Below are 21,275 nucleotides of genomic sequence, written 5' to 3'. Positions count from 1 at the left end.
CGACACCATGGGACAAGGCTACTCCCTCACAACCCTATCCGCGGGGTCGGCGGGGATCGATGTGCCTGAATTATCGGACCTTGTGTATGAAAAGTCGATGGGGGGTGGCAGGTTCATGAAAAGCATTCGCGCAAGGCAACCAAACGGTCTGGTGTTCATCAAGGTTATCATGAAACCGTTCCCAACCATGGAACTTGAGCCATATATCAAAATAATCAAGAGTATGTTTGGATCCAGTTTTGCTATTTCAAGCATCTAATATCCATGTTCACTTCAGGGGAACGAAGGTTATTATCGGATGTGCCAAATGCGCTAAGCTACCAGAAGATTATTGAGACTGCCACGAGTGGATACCTTGTGCGCCAGTACATCCACAGCTCTCTTTACGATCGAATGAGGTATGTATGTCGCAGCTGTTACCAGTGAATGAATCCTGACATCGATCTAGCACCCGGCCTTTTCTAGAGCATATTGAGAAAAAGTGGATTGCCTTCCAGCTGTTGTGTGCTCTTCGAGATTGCCATTCACTAGATGTGTACCATGGTGATATCAAAACTGAAAACGTTTTGGTCACAGCCTGGAACTGGCTTTATCTTTCTGACTTCTCATCCTCTTTCAAACCCACATTCCTCCCTGAGGATAATCCGGCAGATTTTTCTTTCTTCTTCGACATCTCCGGGAGGCGGACCTGTTACTTAGCCCCCGAGCGGTTCTCTGTTGCCGTGGAAGAGCCGAGTGGAAGCGGCGTCAACTGGGCAATGGATATCTTCAGCGCTGGCTGTGTCATTGCTGAGCTCTTTCTTGAATCGCCAATCTTCAACCTAAGTCAAATGTACAAGTATCGCAAAGGGGAATACAGCCCAGAACACAGTCAACTAGCAAAAATCGATGATCCGGATATCCGGGAGTTGATTCTCCATATGATCCAACTTGAGCCAGAGTCCCGGTACTCGGCAGATGAATATCTGAATTTCTGGAAGGGTAAGGCCTTTCCGGAATACTTCTACAGTTTCCTCCACCAGTATATGTCCCTCATGACCGATCCTTCTTCCGGGCGAACAGATGTTGATGCAGAATTAGCCAGCCGAGGGGAGGCAGACGAACGAATTGAGCGAATTTACCTAGACTTCGATAAAGTATCTTACTTCCTCGGTTGCAACACCCGTGGTGTTGGAGCCCTGTCTAATGTCCCAGTCTCCAAAATGACAGGAAACACTCTTCCTGTGAGGCTAGATCTGCCAATTTGTGGATCCCAAATTTCGACACCGCAACCACAGTCAGACGAGGGTGCTCTGATTTTCCTAACACTTGTGGTATCCAACTTGCGAAACACATCCAAGGCATCGGCTCGTATCAAAGCCTGCGATATCCTTCTTGCATTTGCGGAAAGGCTATCAGATGAAGCTAAATTGGATCGCATTCTTCCATATATCATGGTCTTATTGACCGATCGGACCGATGCTGTCAAAGTCGCTGCGATCCGCACCTTAACCCACTTGCTGAAAATGGTCCAGGTGGTTTCCCCAGTCAATGCTTATCTATTCTCTGAATATATATTTCCAAGGCTCCAGCCTTTTGTTGCTACCTCCAACAGCAAGCCAAGTGCCATGGTGCGTGCGGCATATGCCTCATGCATTGCGTCATTGGCCCAGTCATCCTTGAGGTTTTTGGACATGATCCAAGCATTGCGTTCCGATACCCGTTTGGCTGCGTTGATCCCGGTCGGCTTTGAGTCTCGATGGACTGAGGATGCGACGTATCACAATCTCTATGACGTGGCTCGGGTCGATCTTCTGGAATACTTCGAGGTTCACACAAAAATGCTGTTGACAGACACGGATGCATCAGTTCGGCGGGCCTTCCTGGGCTCTGTGTCCAGCCTCTGTGTCTTTTTTGGTAATCTCAGAGCAAATGAGGTTGTGCTTAGCCATTTGAATACCTACTTGAACGATCCAGACTGGATTTTGAAATGCGCCTTTTTCGAGGCTGTCATCGGCGTTGCCGCCTATGTTGGGAGCCTGAATCTGGAGCTATACATACTGCCGCTGATGGTTCAGTCCATGACTGAACCTGAGGAGTTTGTTGTTGAAAGGGTGATTCGATCTCTGGCAGCCATGGCTGACTTGGGCTTGTTCCAACGATCAACAACGTGGGATCTACTTGATACGACTGTTGGGTTTTTAGGGCATCCGAATATCTGGATTCGAGAGGCAGCAGTCCAGTTCGTGGTTAATTCCGCCAAATTTCTATCAATAGCGGATGTTCACTCTATCCTGACACCCATTATCCGGCCTTTCCTTAAGATCAAAATTGTTGTGTTTTCAGATATCCATATGCTTGATGCACTCAAGCGGCCAATGTCGAGAGGTGTGTACGAAATGGCTCTCCTCTGGGCTTCAAAATCAGAAAAAGGTGTTTTCTGGAAGTCGCCAAGTCGCGAGGGCATGTTCAGCTTGTCTGAACCCGGGTCGTTCAGTCCCCGCGTGGGTCAGCGGAATCCTTCCCTTAATATGGCCTCTCAATCAAGGAATGACGAGGACGAACAATGGCTTGGTCGGTTGCGAAACCGTGGAATGGGCCCAGAGGACGAGTTCAAGTTTCTCGCACTCAAAGACTACATTTGGAGGGTCTCGTTGCGACAATCGAGAGAAACCGAAGTTCACCCAATCCCACCCTTGAACGACATTGTCAGTTTGACACAGCATGGTGTTAAGCCCCAGACTGTGTTCTTTGACAAGGAAATTAAAGACCAGTCGCGAGCAATTACCTTGGATGCAAACGATGGCAACGTTGAAGATCTAAGGCCAAGAACGATCGCAGATGCTTTGCTTGACGCTTCTACAACCATTGAGCGAATGCCCAGTGCTCAGCGCAAGCACTTACGGTCCAAAAGCCAACTTTTGAATGAGACAAGACGTGCCTCGCGTGTTCCTATCTTGGACGGAAATGACAACTCTTCATTATTATCGTCTCCAGTGGCTTTGTCGCCTGCCGGAAGACCTTCGTCTCGTCCATTGTCCTCTCCGAACTTTAATAAGGATCCAAGGCTTTCTAGTTGCCGACTGAGCCCCGGACAAGACAGTTCATTGACAGTAAATAACGCAGATAGCAGGAGTCTATCCGATCGCGTACATAAAAAGTCTAACGCGATGGGTTTGTTGAGTCGCAAAGACACCGCCAAAGCTTACGCTGAGACGGGCACGAGCTCCACAAATGCCTTTGGAAAGGTAGACGCACCGGTCCAAAGAGGAGGCACACCACGTCCATTGACACCATTACTCTCAACCGAGCACAAATTGACTCAACAAATGCCGCAGAAATTCCATGCACACCATTCGTATGGCGGCAACGACCCGGCGGTTCTGCGACTGCTAGATAACGTCTTCGAAGAAAACTACCCGACAGACCTATTTGACCTAGGGCCGTATGTCAAAGAAGTTGACGCCCGCCAGCCGATTTGCAGCGCCACTGATCAAGAACCGAGTAAGATCTGGAAGCCTGAAGGGAATCTGGTCGCGACTTTTGGTGAGCACAGTGCGCCAATCAATCGTGTCGTGGTGGCACCGGATCACTCCTTCTTTGCTACCGCCTCCGATGATGGCACGGTGAAGATTTGGGATACAACTCGTCTGGAAAGGAACTTAACACCTCGATCCCGTCAAACACATCGTCATGCAACAGGCTCGCGTGTGAAAGCTTTGACCTTTGTTGAGAATACCTATACTTTCGTCAGCGCGGCCACCGATGGCAGCATTTATGCCGTTAAAGTGGACTATCAGAAAGTCAGCCAGACAGCTGCTCGATATGGCAAGCTTCAAATTGTTCGCGAATATCAGCTTCCCCTAGCTGAAGACGGATCACACGAGTACGCGGTCTGGATGGAGCACTTCCGCGACGAAGGGCAGTCCACCTTGATTATTGCGACCAACACTTGTCGCATCCTTGCGTTGGACATGAAAACCATGCTGCCGATCTATACACTGGAGAATCCAGTTCATCATGGAACTCTGACTACATTCTGTTGCGACCGCAGACATCACTGGCTGCTAGTCGGCACAACTCATGGGATCCTCGACCTGTGGGACCTCCGGTTTCGTGTGCGGTTGAAGGCATGGGGCCTTCCAGGCTGGGGTGCCATCAACCGGATCCAGTTACATCCCGTCAAGGCCCGCGGACGCTGGGTCTGCGTGTCCAGCAGCGGCAGCCACGGTAATGAAATCACGGTGTGGGATATCGAGAAGTTCCGCTGTCGCGAGGTTTACCGAGCGACCCCACTGGGTGTTGGCAACAATGGCCCCCATAGCGCACATCATCCTTCCCGCACCCCTTACACCTACCCGACCCCCGTCGTGCCGAGTAATTACGAAGCGTGGCGGGTTGATGGGGACCGGCCAGAAGGGATGCTGAGTCGCTTTGCAACCAACGGCCCTGAACCAGGTACCCCGTCTTCCAACAATTCAGCCGGTGATCGACTCGGCATCTGGGCATTTGCGGTCGGCCTCAATGCCCCCGGTGAAGACAAAGACTCCAACACGAAGTGTGGGTACATCATTTCCGCGGGGTGCGACCGGAAGATCCGGTTTTGGGATCTGGCTCAGCCGGATCTCTCCTCGATAGTCAGTGGGCTCGACGTCGTCTTCGATGGTAGTGCCAGTGGCAAGCCACGCTATGAGCAGTCCCAGCCCGGCCCCAGTCTCCTGGTTACTACTGAATACCTCCCCAGTTCATCCAGTACTGGCAGTTCTCGAGATACCAGGAAGGGAGCCAGCCCAAGGCCGCCGCGTAGTACCGTCATCAGCCTACAGCAGCAGATGTTATTGAAAAGCCATTTGGATATTATTCAAGATGTGGCCGTTTTGCGTCTGCCGTATGGAATGGTCGTGAGCGTCGACCGTGCTGGTATGGTGTACATCTTTTCTTAGACCTTATCGGGCATTCGCCATGTGATATCCTCGGTGGAACTTGGAACTTGGATAGCCTCTAGAATTTTACGTCGTATCTCATGACCTGTCCACTAAGTGTATTTTGGCGGGATGTACTCCGTAGTATTCGGTACAATCTAGGAATTGTTTCCTGTGTCTTTTTATAGAACTTCTTCATTGGACAGGCATGATTTTCACTCGAGTACGGAGTACGGAGCACGGAGTAGGGAAATCTATATTAATGCTACTCCATACGGTCCATGGTCCATGTGTACAACATACCTCGCCCTAACCCCTATCATGGACAATAGCACAAAACGGTCAAACTAGCGAAGCTACTGACCCACCACAGATTCAATTACATTGTACCACCGTATACTCATCTATACTCATCTTACAACATCCATTTACCTCGGTAGATACCCAGCTTCATTCTCGAGGTTGAACCTTCCACCCGATACCTGGGTACCTCACTGCAATGTACCGGATATCTAGGCGCATGCAGGTTTCAGCTGCAGGTACTCCGTACTTAGGTATCGGATACGACGCCCATTGGTACTTGGGTTTTGCTGGGGAGAGCTGTGTTGTGGGTCCTTGCGCGAAACAGAAACATTGGGTGGATCGCGTTGTGGATCGACAGGCCAGAGACCCTAACGAGGCTTAGAGTAAGGAGGGTTCTGGAAAGGCTTTGAAGGGATTTTAGGAGATTTTTTATATTGTCCAGAGTACTCCATATGGAGTAAACACTATCAATTAAGCTTGCCAGAGGTTTCTTGCTTCGAACGTTCAATCTACGATGTATGGGGTACAGAGGAAGGCATCGGTTATCTGCGAGAAATGACCACGAGTATTTTGAGGGGAGAGATTAAAACTCCCCCCCCCCCCCCGGTAAATTAACCTGTGTAGAACAAGGAAATGCATATGATAATTTCGGACATAAGGACTCTCCGAGTTTATATTTATACACTTAGTTAAAGTACAATGCACCCAGGACTAACGTGACAGTGACAGTGACAGTTCACACCTTGTACATGGGGGGGGGGTTTTTTTTTAAACAAAAAAAAAAAAAAAAAAAAAAAAAGAGGGTGTTCGCCAGTGTACCTATTTATTCAAAAGGTTGCAGTCTTCTCATCTCGACTGGCCAGATGTTTACCGTTACCCATATACTCCGTACAGGGAGGATTGTGTACTCCGTCGTGGTTCCTTGCCACATGGACCCAGAACCTTGCCAAGTCGTGAGGGGCCTGATTCGGGAAATGAGATCTCCACCGAAACTGCCAGACTTGAGTAGCTCGGTAGGCTAGCTTAGCTTGCCCGCTTTGACGGGATAACACGAATTAAGTATGTCATATTTGGGAAACGGGGGAATATATGTATAGGGAAGACAGAGCATACATCTGTGATATTCCATTAGATATTGCACCTTACCTTAATACATTATTACAATTTGTCCTAGATGTACCTCCTATTGCTTTTCCTCTCGAATGAAATGGACAACACTTTACATTTTAAAAAAAAAAATAAAAATCATTCAGGGGGTCAGATTGCACAAAGCTGGGAGATCGAACCGATGCGAACTGGCCAGGGGAACCAATCAGGGAAAGTGTTCACCCAGGGTCGGGATCTTCAGATCCTCACGATCTTTGAATTCGGCCTCAAATGAAATTCGATGATACTGTAAGGATTTTCTAGACCTTGATCAAAGTAAAGAGGTGGGTGGAGTCTCCTCACTGCTCGCAGGCGGAAACCGAGGAACTCGCAGAGATATAAATGTGGTATGGTCGCCCGGCAGATTACCGAGGAGAGAGGACATGAATTGAGGATCCAAGTTTGATCCAAGTGAAGATGAATAGATCTATGAGAATAGGCACAGGATAACATTGCCTTAAATGTAAATTCTCCGTGATTTGAATCATTTCATATCAAACCCTGAAGAACAAGACCAACGACATGAAACAATAAATACATGCCCCGTAACCAAAATACAGCACGGCTGATTAAAGTGGGGAGAACTTCGTCCAGGTCTTTAATTCGATTCTTCTTCTCCTATTTGTCCCCCTACACCTTCAGGGCCTTCCTCATTCTTGGGTTTCTGTTATTTTTTTTTTTTTCAACTGCAAAATTTGGATGCAGCGGGTGTATTCTCGAGTCTCGAGTACCATTGAAGTTTCACCCGGACTTCTCACACTCTTTTTTCAAATCTCCCCGACTTTCCTTGACCTTGGGTAAACACATCCACTCATTTCGAACTCTCAAGCAGGGCTTCCTGTTCCTCAATTTCTACATTCGTACATCCCAAGGAATTCCAACGGATTCTCCTAACTTTACTCCTGAACTCGACAGATTCAAGACACCCCCTCCCCCCGCCGAGATATATATACTTAGATATATATAAATCTACATTGCAACAATGGCCCTTTCTCTGCGAGATCATGGGTCTTCTGCCCGGCCATCCACTCGGGATCGGCCTACGACACGCGGGGAAGGAGAAAATTCGCTGGTCGTTCCTAGTCGCACATCGTCATTGCACTCGCGCATCACCCAACCTATTCCGTCCACACTCAGCATCAAGCCCGCTCAGCGGACACCGAAAACACTCACTCATGCTTATATGGTCTGTGGTGTTGGCCGCGAACCTTCACAATGGGTCAAAGCGCCTGTCCCCGCCCAGGGCAAGATTGGCCACATGAAGGGAGCTGTCGGGCAATTCTGGCTCCCCGAGATTTTGGGAAGCAGCCCTCGACTAGAGCAGGACAACGAGATCGCACAAGCCCTACACTCGGCCATGCGAGCATGCTTCCCTCACGACGTGGAGATCTGCACCGGCAAGAGTCAGCCTCACTGTGCACACCACGCGTTCGTGTTGCAACAGGACTCTTCTCATACTCTGTACGGTATCGCGCTGCGCGTTTGGTCCCGGGCCGATGAGAAGCGCGCGGAGACCATCCGCGAGTTGCGCAAGAAGACGGAACCGGACTTCTACGATAACCCCGATGAGACCTACTGGATTCCTTACTGCCTGAGCTTCCTCTCCCGGTATCCCCTCTACGATCTGCTAGGTGACTACCTCCGCGGGATGTGGATCCACTGGAATAAGGCTACCAACCTGTTCCACGCCGAGGAGGTCTCTCGCATCCTTAGCTTCCCAGCCCCGCGCCTGAACGACTTGGTCCGCATTGACATGAAGGATTATGCCCTGTGCTATCAGTTCCCCTCGTCGCCTACCGGCTTTCAGAACTTTGCGATGTGGCCGTTGTTCACTTGTTTGTCGATCCCCAACATTGTCGGCGTGATAGAGGCTGCTGTCTCACCTACCCGCCGCGTCATCTTCGTCAGCCACTACCCGGCGATGTTGACTGTCGCTGCGGAAACCATTCGCTACTGCGTCCGCGTCTACGAGTGGAGTGGTCTTTACGTCCCCGTGGTTCACGCCCGCCACGTCAAAGACCTGGTTCAGGAGCCCGGTCCCTACATTCTGGGTATCACTGCCGAGTGCCGGACTCTGTTCAACGCCCCGTCCGATGCCCTGGTGGTCGACCTCGATCGCAACTTTGTCCTCACCTCCAGCCCGCCCAATGTGTTGAACCAGGGTCAGCGCACTAAGTTTATCAACCGCATGACCCAATCCCTGAATGGTGATGTCTCGCCTTCTGGGGTGCCCCCGCACCTGCGCACTGCCTACGCTGGCGGCAAGCTCATCCCAGCTGGTCAGATCATCGTCATGAGAGGCGAGGTCGAAAGCATCGAAGATCCCCAATGGTGGAACCAGGATGCCATCATGGGCGTCATGGACCATGTGTGCGAGAAGCTGGTACGTCTACACACCTGAGATTGGCCACTAACCAGAATCGAAACTAACGTGACATCTACTAGGGTCGCAACACTGGCATGAAGGCCATCTTTGGTGGCTCCGTCAAGAAGCCCCTCATGACCAAGGTTTCCATGCGTCACCTCAACGAGATTGTCCGTGAGCGCAACCAGTACTCTCGGGATGCCATGGAAGCGTGGCAAGATTTCATTAACCTCAAGGGCAGAATGGACACCGAGCTCAGCAAGGTCACCAAGCGCAACAACTTCTTGGTCGAGGAGCTCGAGACCTGGAAGCAGCAGTTCCTCAAGTTCCAGGCCTTTGCTGAGCAGCTCACCAAGGAGACCGCTGAGCTCAAGGTCAAGATCGAAACGCATAAGCGCGAGAGTCGCCGCCTCACTAGTCTTATTGACCAACAGAGGGACGATGTGGTTCGCCTTACTCTGCGCCTTTCTGGTACTGAGAAGCAGCGTGACGATGCTCTCGAGGCACTTGTCCTTCAGCAGGAGATTGCCGAAGAGCTTGAACGGGAGCGCAAGCGCAACCAGAAGGAGATCTCCGCACTCTCTCACACCAACGCGACTCTCGTCCGCGAGCGCGAAGATGCCCAGCGCGTTGTCATGCACCTGCGCAGCCTTATCAACGGCCAGAGCCACCACATGGAACATATTGTCCGCTCCATTGGTAGTAGGTCTGAGATTACTGAAATGGTCGAGCAGGGCTACGAAGACGCTCCCGAGGAGCCCAAGGAGGATGTGTCAGTCGCCGAGTCGAAGGAGTCTGTCAGGACGGCTACGAATATCAATGGTCACAATACTCTGGTAAATGATATGAAGCCCGAGCTAGAGCAGCATTTGCTGAACCTCGGAAAGGATCACAAGACCCTTGCGCGTCTCAGCATCACAGATGTCGCCGACCGCTACCTGCGCGACAAGACCGATGCCATCGCAGACATTATCCGCAGCATCAGCGACCAGTGCGCCGCCGCCGTCGAAGGTCTGCACCTGGCCCAGGACGCCGAGGAAGAGGCTGAGAGCTCCAATCTAAACCAGAACGACCATCTCGGCTCCGACTACGACAACATGGACGGCCGCTCCACCCGCGCTCCTAGTGTGATGAGCGACGCTGACAACAACTCTCTCCACCCAGACAATTATCACTCTAGCATCCCTCCAACTCCGGAGCTAGTTCATAACCGTTCCAGTACGTCTATGTCCATGATCAGCAGCTCGACTTTCCCCGAGCGATCAAGTCAGCAGTATGGCCCCGGCGAATTCCCAACCCGAATCGTTGAGGATGATGATGAACACGCGCACGTTACTGAGAACATTGACGACCAGCAGACTCAGCGCGGCACTTTGTCCAAGCACAATAGCGAGGATTTCATGCGGCCCAATCCCACACGGGTGATCTAAATTTTCCATCAGCTTTTCAGGTTAGATGACTGAGACGATGTTGTTTCTGTTTTGCCTTCTCTTCTCTGTCCATTCCTTCTTCTCCTTCTGTCTGGCGAGGTCTTTTCCCCCTTTTCTCTTTTTCTTCATCTGCGCAGTATCCTGGATGCGCACAAACGCTCTACTCTGGTTGTCGGGCGTACTTCTCATCTTTCGTCGTGTTGATTTTTTGATCTTGATTATATCCACCCGACCATCCATATGTTTTCTTGTCCAATAAATTATGGTCACTTTTACCTTCTCCGGAACTCGTGCTCCATTTTCTTCTGTCTCTGTTTTATTTTTTAACATTTATTTTTCTTTCATTTTGCCCTGTTCTCCACCCGAGGAATCCGTTTATTTGCTATATGTCGTGCCGTCTGGGATGGACCGGCTTGATTTGTTTGATTTGCGCGCATCTCGAAGAGAGAGCCCTCCACTTTGCACCACCAACCGCACTGTCTGCGGATGATATTTCCTATTTATCTACAGTCCATGATCTGGATTAATGCGATCTCCCAGGGGTGATATAGCTCTCTGTCATTTTCTTAAAATGGATTCTGGGAATTTGAACTTTTCTAATTCCTCTCAAATTTACATCCAATGTAGCCGAGCAACTTCGAAAGGCTTATGGAGCCATTCCTGCCAAATCCTCTTCGGATTCATATGCTAATCATAAATGCAACCTAACTGATGCTTAGGACCCCAATTCAAGCCAACTTGCCCGGCACAAAGGGATGTCCAGCACTCAACCCACCACACACCGCCCAGGCCTGTCCGTTGACATAGCTACTCTCATCACTACCAAGGAACAGTGCAACACGCGCAACCTCATCAGCAACAGCTCCCCGCTGCAACGGGTTCAGTTGTCCGACCTTACGCTCTGTCCCGCGCTCCCGCGCTCGGTCAAACACCGACTGCGTCATCCCTGTCTCAATCAGGCCAGGACAGATTGCGTTCATGCGGATGCCCGACCCAGCGAGCTGGTACGAGACCGTCTGCGCGATCGATACGATTGCTGCCTTTGAGGCGGAGTAGTCAGTCGAACCTGCGTTGGAGCGGAGACCTGCTACAGACGCTGTGCCGATGATTGAGCCGCCTGGATATGGCTTCGAGGCGGATATTATCTTCATGGCTGGGGCTGCGTGCTTGGCTGCTAAAAAGACACTGTTTGTCCCGGTTGGTTAGATTGGTTTTTTTTTTCCGGCGTATAATGTCTATCTTAATTCAGGAATGGATGAATGTACCCGAGAGCATTTACTCGCATCGTATTTAAAAATCCCTCGCCGTCGATCTCGGTGAACAACTTCGGCTGGCCTACCACACCCGCGTTCGCGAAGAAGACGTCTAGTCGGCCGTATTTGCTGATTACTTCGTTGATAACTGTGCTCAGGGCTTTTTCGTCGGCTGCATCGAATGACCGCACGTGAATGTCTACGTCTGGGTAAAGGGACCCCAGCTCCCGCTTGTGCGTTTCCAGATGAGTGTCGCTGAAGTCGCATATATAGACTGCTTTGGCGCCATTGTTGGCGAATTGATGCGCGCTGGCGCGGCCAATGCCACTGGGAGAGTTTGCGCCTGGGATTTGATTGGTTATTTTGATTTTTAAATAGTATTGGGGAATGGCACATACCGGTCACGATTACCACCTTGTCCTTGACCCGGCTATTATTCAGCTGTTAGTTTTGCACCTAATCTTGCAAGGTATAAAGCACTAGAAGCCGACTAAACCAGAACTAGGGCTATAGCCTCCAAGACTACTCACGGTCCTGCTGAGTCAGGGGCAACATGACGGATCTTGGGGATATCCTCGAACGTGCCCTCGGAGGGAATGCCCTCAACGAGTTGCTTGCTCAGGGCCTGAAGACGTTGTCTTGCTGCAGCAGGCATGCTTTATTGTCTAGGAGTAATGGTAAAAGGGCTGCAGATTTCTGTTAAAAAGAATCGAACTGAACGGGCTAGAAGAATCGCTTCAATTGCGGCAGCTTTGCAGTTGGAACAGCTCATCAGCTCTCCCCACCAATGTCGCTTATGCGGAGAGCCGAGGCTCCAGGCTACGGCAGGGCATGGGGACAAGCATGACAGGGCTGTCACGTGAGATGAAAAACAAGCACTAGGGTCACATGATGCTAACTGGTCACGTCATGTGCCGCATGGCATCAAAGCTGCCTTTGTGGGTTTCAGAACAACCCAAATCTGCGCTCTTTGTGATCTCCTGCCTTCGTTGGTCCTAAGCAGGTCATACAGGGTTGGAGTCTGTGCCCGCCCCTGAAAATCACGGTCGAGCTCCCTTCATTCCATCCACGGATCACTACAGCAAGGATCGCCAAGCACGCGCAACAAGACAAGCTAAGCATCAGAAGCTACTTGAACTAGTCAGATCTTTTGTCTCCCTAGCCCGGACGCTTTTTCCAATTCACCGGGCCCGAAAGCTCTAAGAAAAGCCTTCATGAAGCCATTAATCAACGATTCCACCGTCCACGCCATTGCCCGGTTATTGAGTCATGGCAGATTCCAACGTCCACTCCCAGCGGCGTTCCTCGTCCCAAGCGTCAAGCGCCTCGAGCAGAAGTCGAAATGCTAAAATCGTTCGCGCCAAAATGCAAAAACGGCATTCAGGCTCCTCCAACACGACAACTGATTTGACCTCATTCCCCTCGCTTTCACCGCCAGACAAATTTCCAAGCCTCGCTCGTGGCCTGACAAACATGTTGTTCTCCGCAGAAGATGGAGAGGAAACAAATGGAGGTGGGACTGGCCGTGGGCGGAAGGCCACGCTTGAGAATTTGACGACTAGGCCATTGCACAAATCAGGCCGAGCTGCCCTCTTCGCTGATTCCGTCTCCACGCATGATATACCAGGCGCTCTGCATTTAGCCGACGACGCGCACATTGAGCGGCTGGTTGCTGGAACAGGAGCCGTGAAAATGGTGAGGCAGTTTGCTCGCGATCTGGCTCAAAGGGATGCTGAGATCTCGGCTCTCCGCCAACGCGCAGATGCAAGGGAGCGAGAGCTGAAGAGAATGCTACGAGATGTGTCTGTGTCCAACCAAGACATTGAACGCCGTCTGTACCAGTTGGAGAATCCGCCGAGCGATCGTGTCTCGGATGCAGAAAGCACTCATAGCAGCGATTATGCTGGTCAAACCTATTACGGTCTCAATGGATTGATGTCTCAAGCTATGGAAGACACCGTTGGCTCTGGGGCTCATGGGGACGCAGCAGAAGCCCAGGCCACGATTCGTGCCCAGCGGTCAGACAATGATCCCCGAGGCAGCGGAGCCACTGACAACAGGAAGCGCCAAAGCTCGATTCGGGGCTGGCAGGAGTACCTTTTTGGCTCGACCAACACAAGCCGGAAAACCAGTCGTGCTAGTAGCATTATGAGTGATGTTGGTGAACTTGGAGAAGAAGAGGCTGAGCGTCCCCGAGTGCCTAGCAATCCTGCAATGCGACGCAAAGCGCTTGATGAGCATCTGTTTCAGCCGCCAGATGGCTTTGCACGAAATGGACCGGCGAAGCGCATTGCTAGTACGTCTGCAAATGGCGATGATGCAAGCATTCATTCTCTCAAATCCTCACGATCTCTCGGCTCCTGGACTGTAAAGTTATTTGCTGGCAATTCCCCGTCGAGCAAAGAAGCAAGTGATGCCGAGTCCACCCACAATAAACCTCAACAGAAAAAGCCGGACGGAGACAGAAGTGCTTCGTCTACACTGTCTGGCAATCCTAAGGATTCAATGTCAGCAGTGGCCGCTCTGAAGAAGATTAACAGCAATGTCGGTATGTCTACTGCTGGACGATCGGCTAGTGTATCGAGCGTTCAGGGCAAAAAAACCCCTCCTGCCTCGCGACGGACTGCAGCTGGCAACGTGTCTCAAGGCGTGGCATCGGAGACTACAGATAGAGGCTCCACAAATCTGGGGCCCGTCGAGATGGACGCCATTTTGCCCATGGAGTCGAAGCCTCCCACGCTCACCCCTATTTATAATAGTTCCCAACCGGGTGAGTTTCTCACTGACCGGTTCGGTTTCATCTATGATCAACGTAGAAAGAAGCGCCAGAGAGAAGCCAATACTACCAAAAGCAGCATTCACCGTTTGAGTATAACTGAAACTCTTGGTACTCTTCGAACCGATGCGTCAGATCACGAGGATGATCCCGAAATCACAAAACTTCGGCAGGGCGTTCCCGAAGCCTCGCGGTCTTTGCCTGATTCGCCGGATGACCCTGATAGCGGAGCTGTTGCCATTCGTCGATGGCAGGACTATCTGAGGATCCCGTCCCGTCCTACCGAGCTATTGTCCCATACGCCTTCCGCTGGCCCAATCGTCTCTTTGACCACCGCAGGAGAAAATCGTTCTCACAGCTCGTCTGTTTCATATGACAAAGATGGGGCGTTGGCCGTCGGCTCTAGCGCACAACCATCGGCATCTACATCAGCCATCACGGCCGACAGCCCCGAATTTGCTGGTTTATCATCGGATCAGGTCAAAGACACAGCCTCCAGATTCACTGTCGCAGATATGGAGCCCGTAAAAATGTTGTTGGAACAGTTGACTGATCTTCATGATATGTTGCAACGTGATCGAACCGTGAGATGGAACGAGTTTCTTCGCAAAGTGCGTGCTGAACGCCGAAAGGAGGGCGAAGCGGCAGCCGCTGCAGCAACTTCCGATCGATCCCTTGCGGCCGTTGCCACGCCAGAAGTCTCGCTCGCCGACGGCGAAGTTGTAGGTATCGCGGGTCTGGGCAACAAAGGCAAGGTTGGCCGAGCAAAGTGGCGAGAATTCCGGCTCCTCGTCCTCGGCGGCATCCCAGTTGCTCTTCGCGCCAAAACTTGGTCGGAATGCAGCGGGGCTTTGGCAATGCGTATTCCTGGCTACTATGATGATCTCGTGCATGGTGTTGGTGGATCGGACCCCGACCCCTCCGTTGTCGCACAGATTGACATGGATATACGTCGCACTCTTACCGACAATGTCTTCTTCCGCAAAGGGCCTGGTGTTGGCAAGCTGAAAGAGGTCCTGCTTGCGTACTCGCGCCGCAACCCGGAAGTAGGCTACTGTCAGGGCATGAACCTCATCGCAGGGTCTTTGCTCCTCATTATGCCGACTGCCGAGGACGCATTTTGGATTCTGGCCTCGATGATCGAGATCATTTTGCCCCAGCACTACTACGACCACGGCTTGCTCGCCTCCCGTGCCGATCAGGTAGTCCTGCGCCAGTATATTTCAGAGCTGCTCCCAAAGCTCTCTGCCCACTTAGAGGAACTGGGGATTGAACTAGAGGCACTCACCTTCCAGTGGTTCCTCTCTGTCTTTACAGACTGTCTCTCCGCCGAGGCACTGTATCGCGTGTGGGACGTGGTTCTATGTCTCAATGTGACCAGCGCAGTCAATGCCTCGGGGTCAATTGCCTCTGGTACTAAGGAGAGCAATGACAAGATTGCCAAGGTTGCCGAAAATCTTGCCTCTGGAAGCGGAGGCGGAAGCACATTCCTGTTTCAAGTTGCTCTCGCGCTGCTCAAGCTCAACGAGCAGCAATTGTTAACGACCTGCTCGACACCGGCAGCACTCTACACATACATCAACCACCAAATGACCAACCACGCGATTAGTATTGATGGACTGATTCAAGCCAGTGAAGCACTGCGTAATGTGGTCCGCCGCGAAGATGTCGTTTCACGTCGTGCTGTTGCCCTGCAAGTAATGCGCGACGTGAGCAGCGGCGCTGGCAACTAGACCCTTTCCATACGGAATTTCTCGTCTTGGCCTCTTATTCATTTCCCCCCTACATTTTTTGGGCAATACCGATACGACCTGAGCATACGGCAAGGAGTTTTGGCTTTTCTGATCTTGTTTTTTTTAATTGCATGGCGCTAATTCCTTCATTATTCCTTTATTTTGCGAAAGCACTTGTTGACATAGCCCGCGATGTTTTGATCGCCCATCTCACACACTAACCCAGCATTTGAGATACCCCTGGATTTCACACTTGGGCGGCAGCACTGTTAGACTTCTTCGAATGAAATCAAAGTATTCTTTCCAGCATCATTATGGATCCTTCGACAGCCTTGGGGTGTCTAATATGGTTCACTCCAGGGCTCGTGATTTCTCTTACAAGTTCCGATCTTGCACTGAAATCGTAACTATGCAAGGGAGAAATTTTTGATTTGAATCATTTCTTTCATTTTCACACAAAACCCAAATACTCTGAGAAATTTTAAAAAGCAGAACAGCCGGCATTGCAGTTAAACGACAACCCCCTATTCCCAGAGAAAGGCACCGCACCGGGAAGGATTGAACAAAGCACCTCAACTATTCAAACCGAATATCGTCAGAGGTCTGCTCAAGTACCTTCATTCAGTTAGCCTGTTTCAGGTCTGGCCTGCCTCGCACATGTCTCGAAATCAGTCAATGCCGACCCGTCAATTCTCTCCATATACCGAAGGATTTCCAACTGGTGAAGCTTGTATTCAAAAGTCTGCGCATCGGATACGCTTCTGCAGAGCTCTCCGTCAGTGCTGATAGGAGCCGTAACTGGATACGGGGCTGCAGTCATGAACCTGGCCTTCAACTGAGGTTTAAAAGTCTCTCTGGCAATTCTCATTCTTCGGCCGTCTTCTGCGCCGGTGTAGGCATCAAACTTGATGTTGGCTTGATCCATGAGGCCTACGCATTGATATCAGTCTTAATTCTCTGGATTTTCAAGATTCCAACAAACGTACGCTCCATGTGCTTGATGTAAAGACACATTCTCTGATATGTCCGTTGAAGCTCGCGCTTCTTAATGGCTGCTCTGACATTAAGGTCCAGCATCCAGGAAATCATCGCGCAAGACAGTCCTGCCCATAACTGTCAACCTCTTGTCTTACGGTGCATCCCGGATTAGGTTTATAGTACCGTCTTTGGTGTAGCCATATTGTTCACTCAGATATGGCGCTGGAACCTTTTCCATGCGATTCACAAAATCCGGGGGAGTCATTTCAGCGACCATTTCAAGCGCACCCATTAGGATGAGTTTTTCAGAAGATGTCGAATGAGTGTTAAGGAGGGCATGTCTTTCCTTTTTCTTGTGTCTCTTTTTCGTCTACGGGCGATCGGCTTTGAAGAGCCGAGTTGGCGGTCTCTTTGTTCTTCGCTAGTCTATCTCTACCAGCCATTCTGACAGATAGGAGCTCTTTGTTCTCGTCACATATTTCCAAGGCTCTAGGAAGTTAAATGACTCGGCATTGGTGTGAAAGTCGAAATTGGGGGGGGGGGGGGGGGGAGTTGAACCGTCCTGTGGGCAAATTCTTTGTTCTCAAAATAGATCTGGTATGCTTCGACTTGGTCGCTTTGTTCAAATCCCAAGGCCTGCTTTTCTCTGGACAGATTGACTGGACCAGATAGCTCAAATTATCGATGACTCGATCTGGATTTGAGAGCCAAACACTGGTCTTGCGGGCACTTACCGGCTGTTCTTTTGGTCTATATAACACCCTTTCTCTTCTCTTACCCAATTCCGTGGAGAGCACTCACTTTCTATAGTGTCCTTGACCTATCATCACGGCAAAATGAATTACGAGCGCATGTCAGCCGAGATCCCTACTCTCTACCGGCTATCTAGGGAGTCCAAAGGTCGTCATGTCTCTATATTGCTCTTCGACCCTCTAGCCCATCACGAGAACTAACAAAATCTCAGAGGCTGACCTCCTCAATGGTCTTCTAGGCTGGATCCGCAACGATACCTTTGGGAAAGTGGCAGAAGTCTGTGCTCTCTGGGGTGCAATCGTCCAGGCCAACCAGCACCTTGCCAAAGTGGATCGTAAGACGATGCGCTCTGCCTTGTGATCACCGTTGCTAATCAAGTCCCTAATCTAGGTACGCTGCAAGCGCGTACGATGGAACATGAGCACTTCAATCTCAAAGAAGTCCTGAATTCGGAGTTGAAGCAAGCTAAGGAAATGATGGCTGCCATCCCCGGTGGCAGACGTGCAACTACAGTGACTACCGATGAGGACTTTTCTCTTGCTATTAAGCGGCTGAAGTATCTCCGCGAGTACACATAGTCCTGGTTTCCCAGTTCTTGGTAAACTCATGGATAGGAAGGGGAATGTGGTTCCTGGCGTTCAGGGTCCCCGTCTGTTATTTCAACAAGTGATGCTATCGTTATTCATCTGCACAGATAGTTTCTTCAGATCCCTCAAGGCCTATTTGTTGTAGCATTTTGATAAGGAGTCGGAGCTAGGAGAGAAAAGATAGTACGAGGTGGTAATCGGAGTCCTATTCGCTGCCTTTTCATAGACTCAGCTCGTTCATAAAACAGTCACCAACACTAACTTTTATTAATCTGCATCTCCCCAGTGAGGGGTTTTTTTTTTGTAAATTCCTCTCGCAGAGAAACACAGATAAAGCCGTATAGTCTCGGTTTGGGTCTACCTTTATCAGTCTACAAAGGCAAGCAGAGCCAAATGGTCTAAAGGAGATGTGCAGAGCCAGGTACCAAAGGAAAACCATCCCAGTTCCCTCCAGATACCCCGGTCATGAATCGGGCAGGAATCAGATACAGATAAATACTTCTATGCTCCGGACTTGGGTCTGCTCAGCCCCAAAGGGGGGCCAGAGCCCTGCAAGGGTTGGTGGGGGCGGCAAACACCAACCCTTGAATCAAAGGCCGATGAACACGCTGAGCCTGAAGGACGCTCTTGACTTGCTTCTGTCGGGGATTTCAAAGACAGTGGGAAACGCTGGGTGGGAAAGGACGGGAGAGGTAGGTCACATCTTCTTTCCTCAGCTCGGGCTCTGATCCACCCAAAACTGACTGTTATCTAACACCGTAGTCAAATCCAGCGAGTCCATCGTTGGACGCAATCCTAGATCCATCACATCCCGAGCAACGGCTTTGATCTGCCGCATGATCGACTGGGAAATAGCCCAGGTGCGAGCCAACGACTTGAAGACCCCGATCGTCAACGCCAAACGGTCACGGCTAGGGTCTGGCATTTGACCGGCTTTGACAGAGCAGGTCGCCAGTTGGACAATGGAGCTCAGAGTGAGTGCACAGATGAAAAATGGAGTGTGTTTGATAACGGGCAGACGGAAGGCAGCAAGGCGGGATAACTCCCGGGCGGCCTTGGCAGCCTTCATGGCATGCTCATTGTGGGAGAATGCAGGCACACTGATCGGTCCATGGTTGCCACATATGACTTCTGCGGCAACGGCGGGAGATGAAAGAAGATCAGACCGCGGGAAGTTGAGGTAGATGGCCGCGCCGTTCAACATCATGGTCGCCTGGAACATGATCTCATCCACGCTCCCGTCGGGTCGCAAGAGCTCTTCCTTGGACTCTGGCAAGTGGTGGCCCCAACTACCAATGCGCGCATCAAGAGCTTCCACATAGTCCTGCTGGCCTTCGGTCATATCCTGCATGGCCACCACACGACCGAGAATCCGTATAGATTCAATGCGATAACAGTATGAGGAAAAGTCGCGCTCTTCTTCCGCAAACACGCGCCCGTCAAATTGCGCAATGGTCGGGGACGGTGGCGGCGGTAGGGCGTCCTGGTAAATCCGCTCCTCGCATGGAAGTGGGACCTCGAGCGGCACTTGGTTGGTTCGGTACTCGCGCTGCACACCGAGGGCAGTCATGAGACCCTCGATAACGAAGAGCTCCCACCAGGTGCGTCGCAGGGACTCTGCACGGATTGGATCCCCACTGCTTGCAATGATCGCAAACGTTCCTTGATGCATGCCAAGTTCGAAGGCTGAATCTACTGCAGCGGTTAGACAAACGCCGGCCTCGCCTCGTTCATTGTCCGAATGAAGTACAATCGCCAGTAGAAGCAGTGCCTGCACCTTTTCCACCGACACAATTTGTTCTTGGACCAACGTGACAACCGTTGGCCGGTACGTGTCACTCGAGGCGGCCGGAGTGAAGTGGGCACCGATGAACTTCATTACCTGCTCCAGGTATGCGGGTAACACACTGCGATATAGTAGTCGGTGGGGTGGCAGGATTGGATGGGCGGCGTGAAAATAATTGTAGTAGATATCGAGCAGGTAGCCATCCCCGCCGACAGCAGAGGAAGAATCCGGAGTCAAAGGTCCGTTTATCGGGCGGGCGGATGGAGCAGTTGGCTTCGAAAGACTGTGCAGTCCAGGACTGGTCGATGTGGAGGAGGAAAATGGTATGGTTGGCGCACAAGTGAAGCCATCCTGCAAGGTCCAATCCACGGGGACATCGAGCATGCCTACCGGGTTGGGATGCATGGGCAAGTACTCCGGAGAGTTAGCGCGGCGCTTTTTCGATGGGCCCTTATAACCTCTCCGAGACTTGGTATATTCGCAGGGGGATCGGGCGTGTTCACAGCGGCTGCATACGGGAGTCCTGCCATCGCATTTGAGGTGTTTGTGTCGGCACTGAAGACAGGCCAGTAAAGCGGGACCCGGTTTAGACCCAGGAATAGCTTGCAATTCGGTCATGGTGAAGAAAGACGCATAGAGGAGAGGCTGTAGCGAGAAAGTAGATTTGACTGAGATAGACGAATAGAGGGGAAAAGAAGAGGGGGAGAGAATTAAAGATGTTGCAATGTTCCAATGTCCCGGGTGGTAATTCGCAATACGCACCTAGGGGGGAGCACTAGTTAAACAGGGGAGAACGTCTCTTTCTCTCTTGCATAGAAAAAAGTCGTATAAATTCCTATGTAGGCAGAGAGATCATGATAGTCCCAGAGCTGAGAGGTGAAGGAGGTAAGAAGCGAGACAAAAGTGTCAATATACCAAAGTATCACAGTACATACCTTGAAAGTCATGATCCGAGCGTTTAATCAAGTACACAGTACATTACACAGAACGTGTACGATATACTTACATTACCCGATAGCTCTCATCTCCAGCATCCGGCCTTGTCAACACAACACTGCTCCGTCACAACTTGCACTTGTTGACTCTCTTCCTTTCAATCCTTTCAATTCTATACATTCATTGCAGAGGGAACCATCCGAAATCCTACTGTCAGGACACCCGCCATTACACAACTACACTGTGTAGCGTCCCTCGAACTACAGGCCGACGTGTCTTCTCCGATTAAATCGCCCATTCCCCAACGCTTTCTCTCCAGTCGTTTTCT

At 50.9% G+C, this 21,275-nt stretch overlaps 7 protein-coding genes across 7 annotated transcripts; 4 read left to right on the top strand and 3 right to left on the bottom strand.

Annotated features, from left to right (window-relative positions):
• Positions 1–7: 7 nt before the first annotated feature.
• Positions 8–4,922, top strand: Pdw03_6150 (Vps15p; the record flags this gene model as incomplete). Its single annotated transcript, XM_014680307.1, has 3 exons — positions 8–221; positions 278–398; positions 449–4,922. 3 exons carry the CDS (start codon positions 8–10, stop codon positions 4,920–4,922), a joined length of 4,809 nt encoding a protein of 1,602 aa, XP_014535793.1.
• Positions 4,923–7,332: 2,410 nt separating this feature from the next.
• Pdw03_6149 (DENN domain) lies at positions 7,333–10,145 on the top strand (the record flags this gene model as incomplete). Its single annotated transcript, XM_066101266.1, has 3 exons — positions 7,333–8,733; positions 8,796–9,551; positions 9,603–10,145. 3 exons carry the CDS (start codon positions 7,333–7,335, stop codon positions 10,143–10,145), a joined length of 2,700 nt encoding a protein of 899 aa, XP_065956349.1.
• Positions 10,146–10,873: 728 nt separating this feature from the next.
• Pdw03_6148 (3-oxoacyl-(Acyl-carrier-protein) reductase) lies at positions 10,874–12,053 on the bottom strand (the record flags this gene model as incomplete). Its single annotated transcript, XM_014680310.1, has 4 exons — positions 10,874–11,330; positions 11,411–11,741; positions 11,797–11,828; positions 11,929–12,053. The coding sequence occupies 4 exons, from the start codon at positions 12,051–12,053 to the stop codon at positions 10,874–10,876; spliced, it is 945 nt and encodes a 314-aa protein (XP_014535796.1).
• A 614-nt stretch (positions 12,054–12,667) lies between these two features.
• On the top strand, positions 12,668–15,907 carry Pdw03_6147 (RabGAP/TBC; the record flags this gene model as incomplete). Its single annotated transcript, XM_014680311.2, has 1 exon — positions 12,668–15,907. The coding sequence occupies one exon, from the start codon at positions 12,668–12,670 to the stop codon at positions 15,905–15,907; it is 3,240 nt and encodes a 1,079-aa protein (XP_014535797.2).
• A 625-nt stretch (positions 15,908–16,532) lies between these two features.
• Positions 16,533–17,177, bottom strand: Pdw03_6146 (uncharacterized protein; the record flags this gene model as incomplete). Its single annotated transcript, XM_014680312.2, has 3 exons — positions 16,533–16,837; positions 16,894–17,010; positions 17,069–17,177. The coding sequence occupies 3 exons, from the start codon at positions 17,175–17,177 to the stop codon at positions 16,533–16,535; spliced, it is 531 nt and encodes a 176-aa protein (XP_014535798.2).
• A 544-nt stretch (positions 17,178–17,721) lies between these two features.
• Positions 17,722–18,216, top strand: Pdw03_6145 (uncharacterized protein; the record flags this gene model as incomplete). Its single annotated transcript, XM_014680313.1, has 3 exons — positions 17,722–17,785; positions 17,850–17,972; positions 18,029–18,216. 3 exons carry the CDS (start codon positions 17,722–17,724, stop codon positions 18,214–18,216), a joined length of 375 nt encoding a protein of 124 aa, XP_014535799.1.
• A 721-nt stretch (positions 18,217–18,937) lies between these two features.
• On the bottom strand, positions 18,938–20,629 carry Pdw03_6144 (Fungal transcriptional regulatory protein, N-terminal; the record flags this gene model as incomplete). The annotated part of the gene is made up of 1 exon (XM_014680314.2): positions 18,938–20,629. One exon carries the CDS (start codon positions 20,627–20,629, stop codon positions 18,938–18,940), a length of 1,692 nt encoding a protein of 563 aa, XP_014535800.2.
• Between the last annotated feature and the right edge of the window lie 646 nt (positions 20,630–21,275).

The sequence above is a fragment of the Penicillium digitatum genome, chromosome 2 (assembly GCF_016767815.1).
Source record: "Penicillium digitatum chromosome 2, complete sequence".
Taxonomy (NCBI): Eukaryota; Fungi; Ascomycota; class Eurotiomycetes; order Eurotiales; family Aspergillaceae; genus Penicillium; species Penicillium digitatum.
Note: the sequence above shows the minus strand (reverse complement) of the source record. Positions and strands in the feature narration are given on the sequence as shown.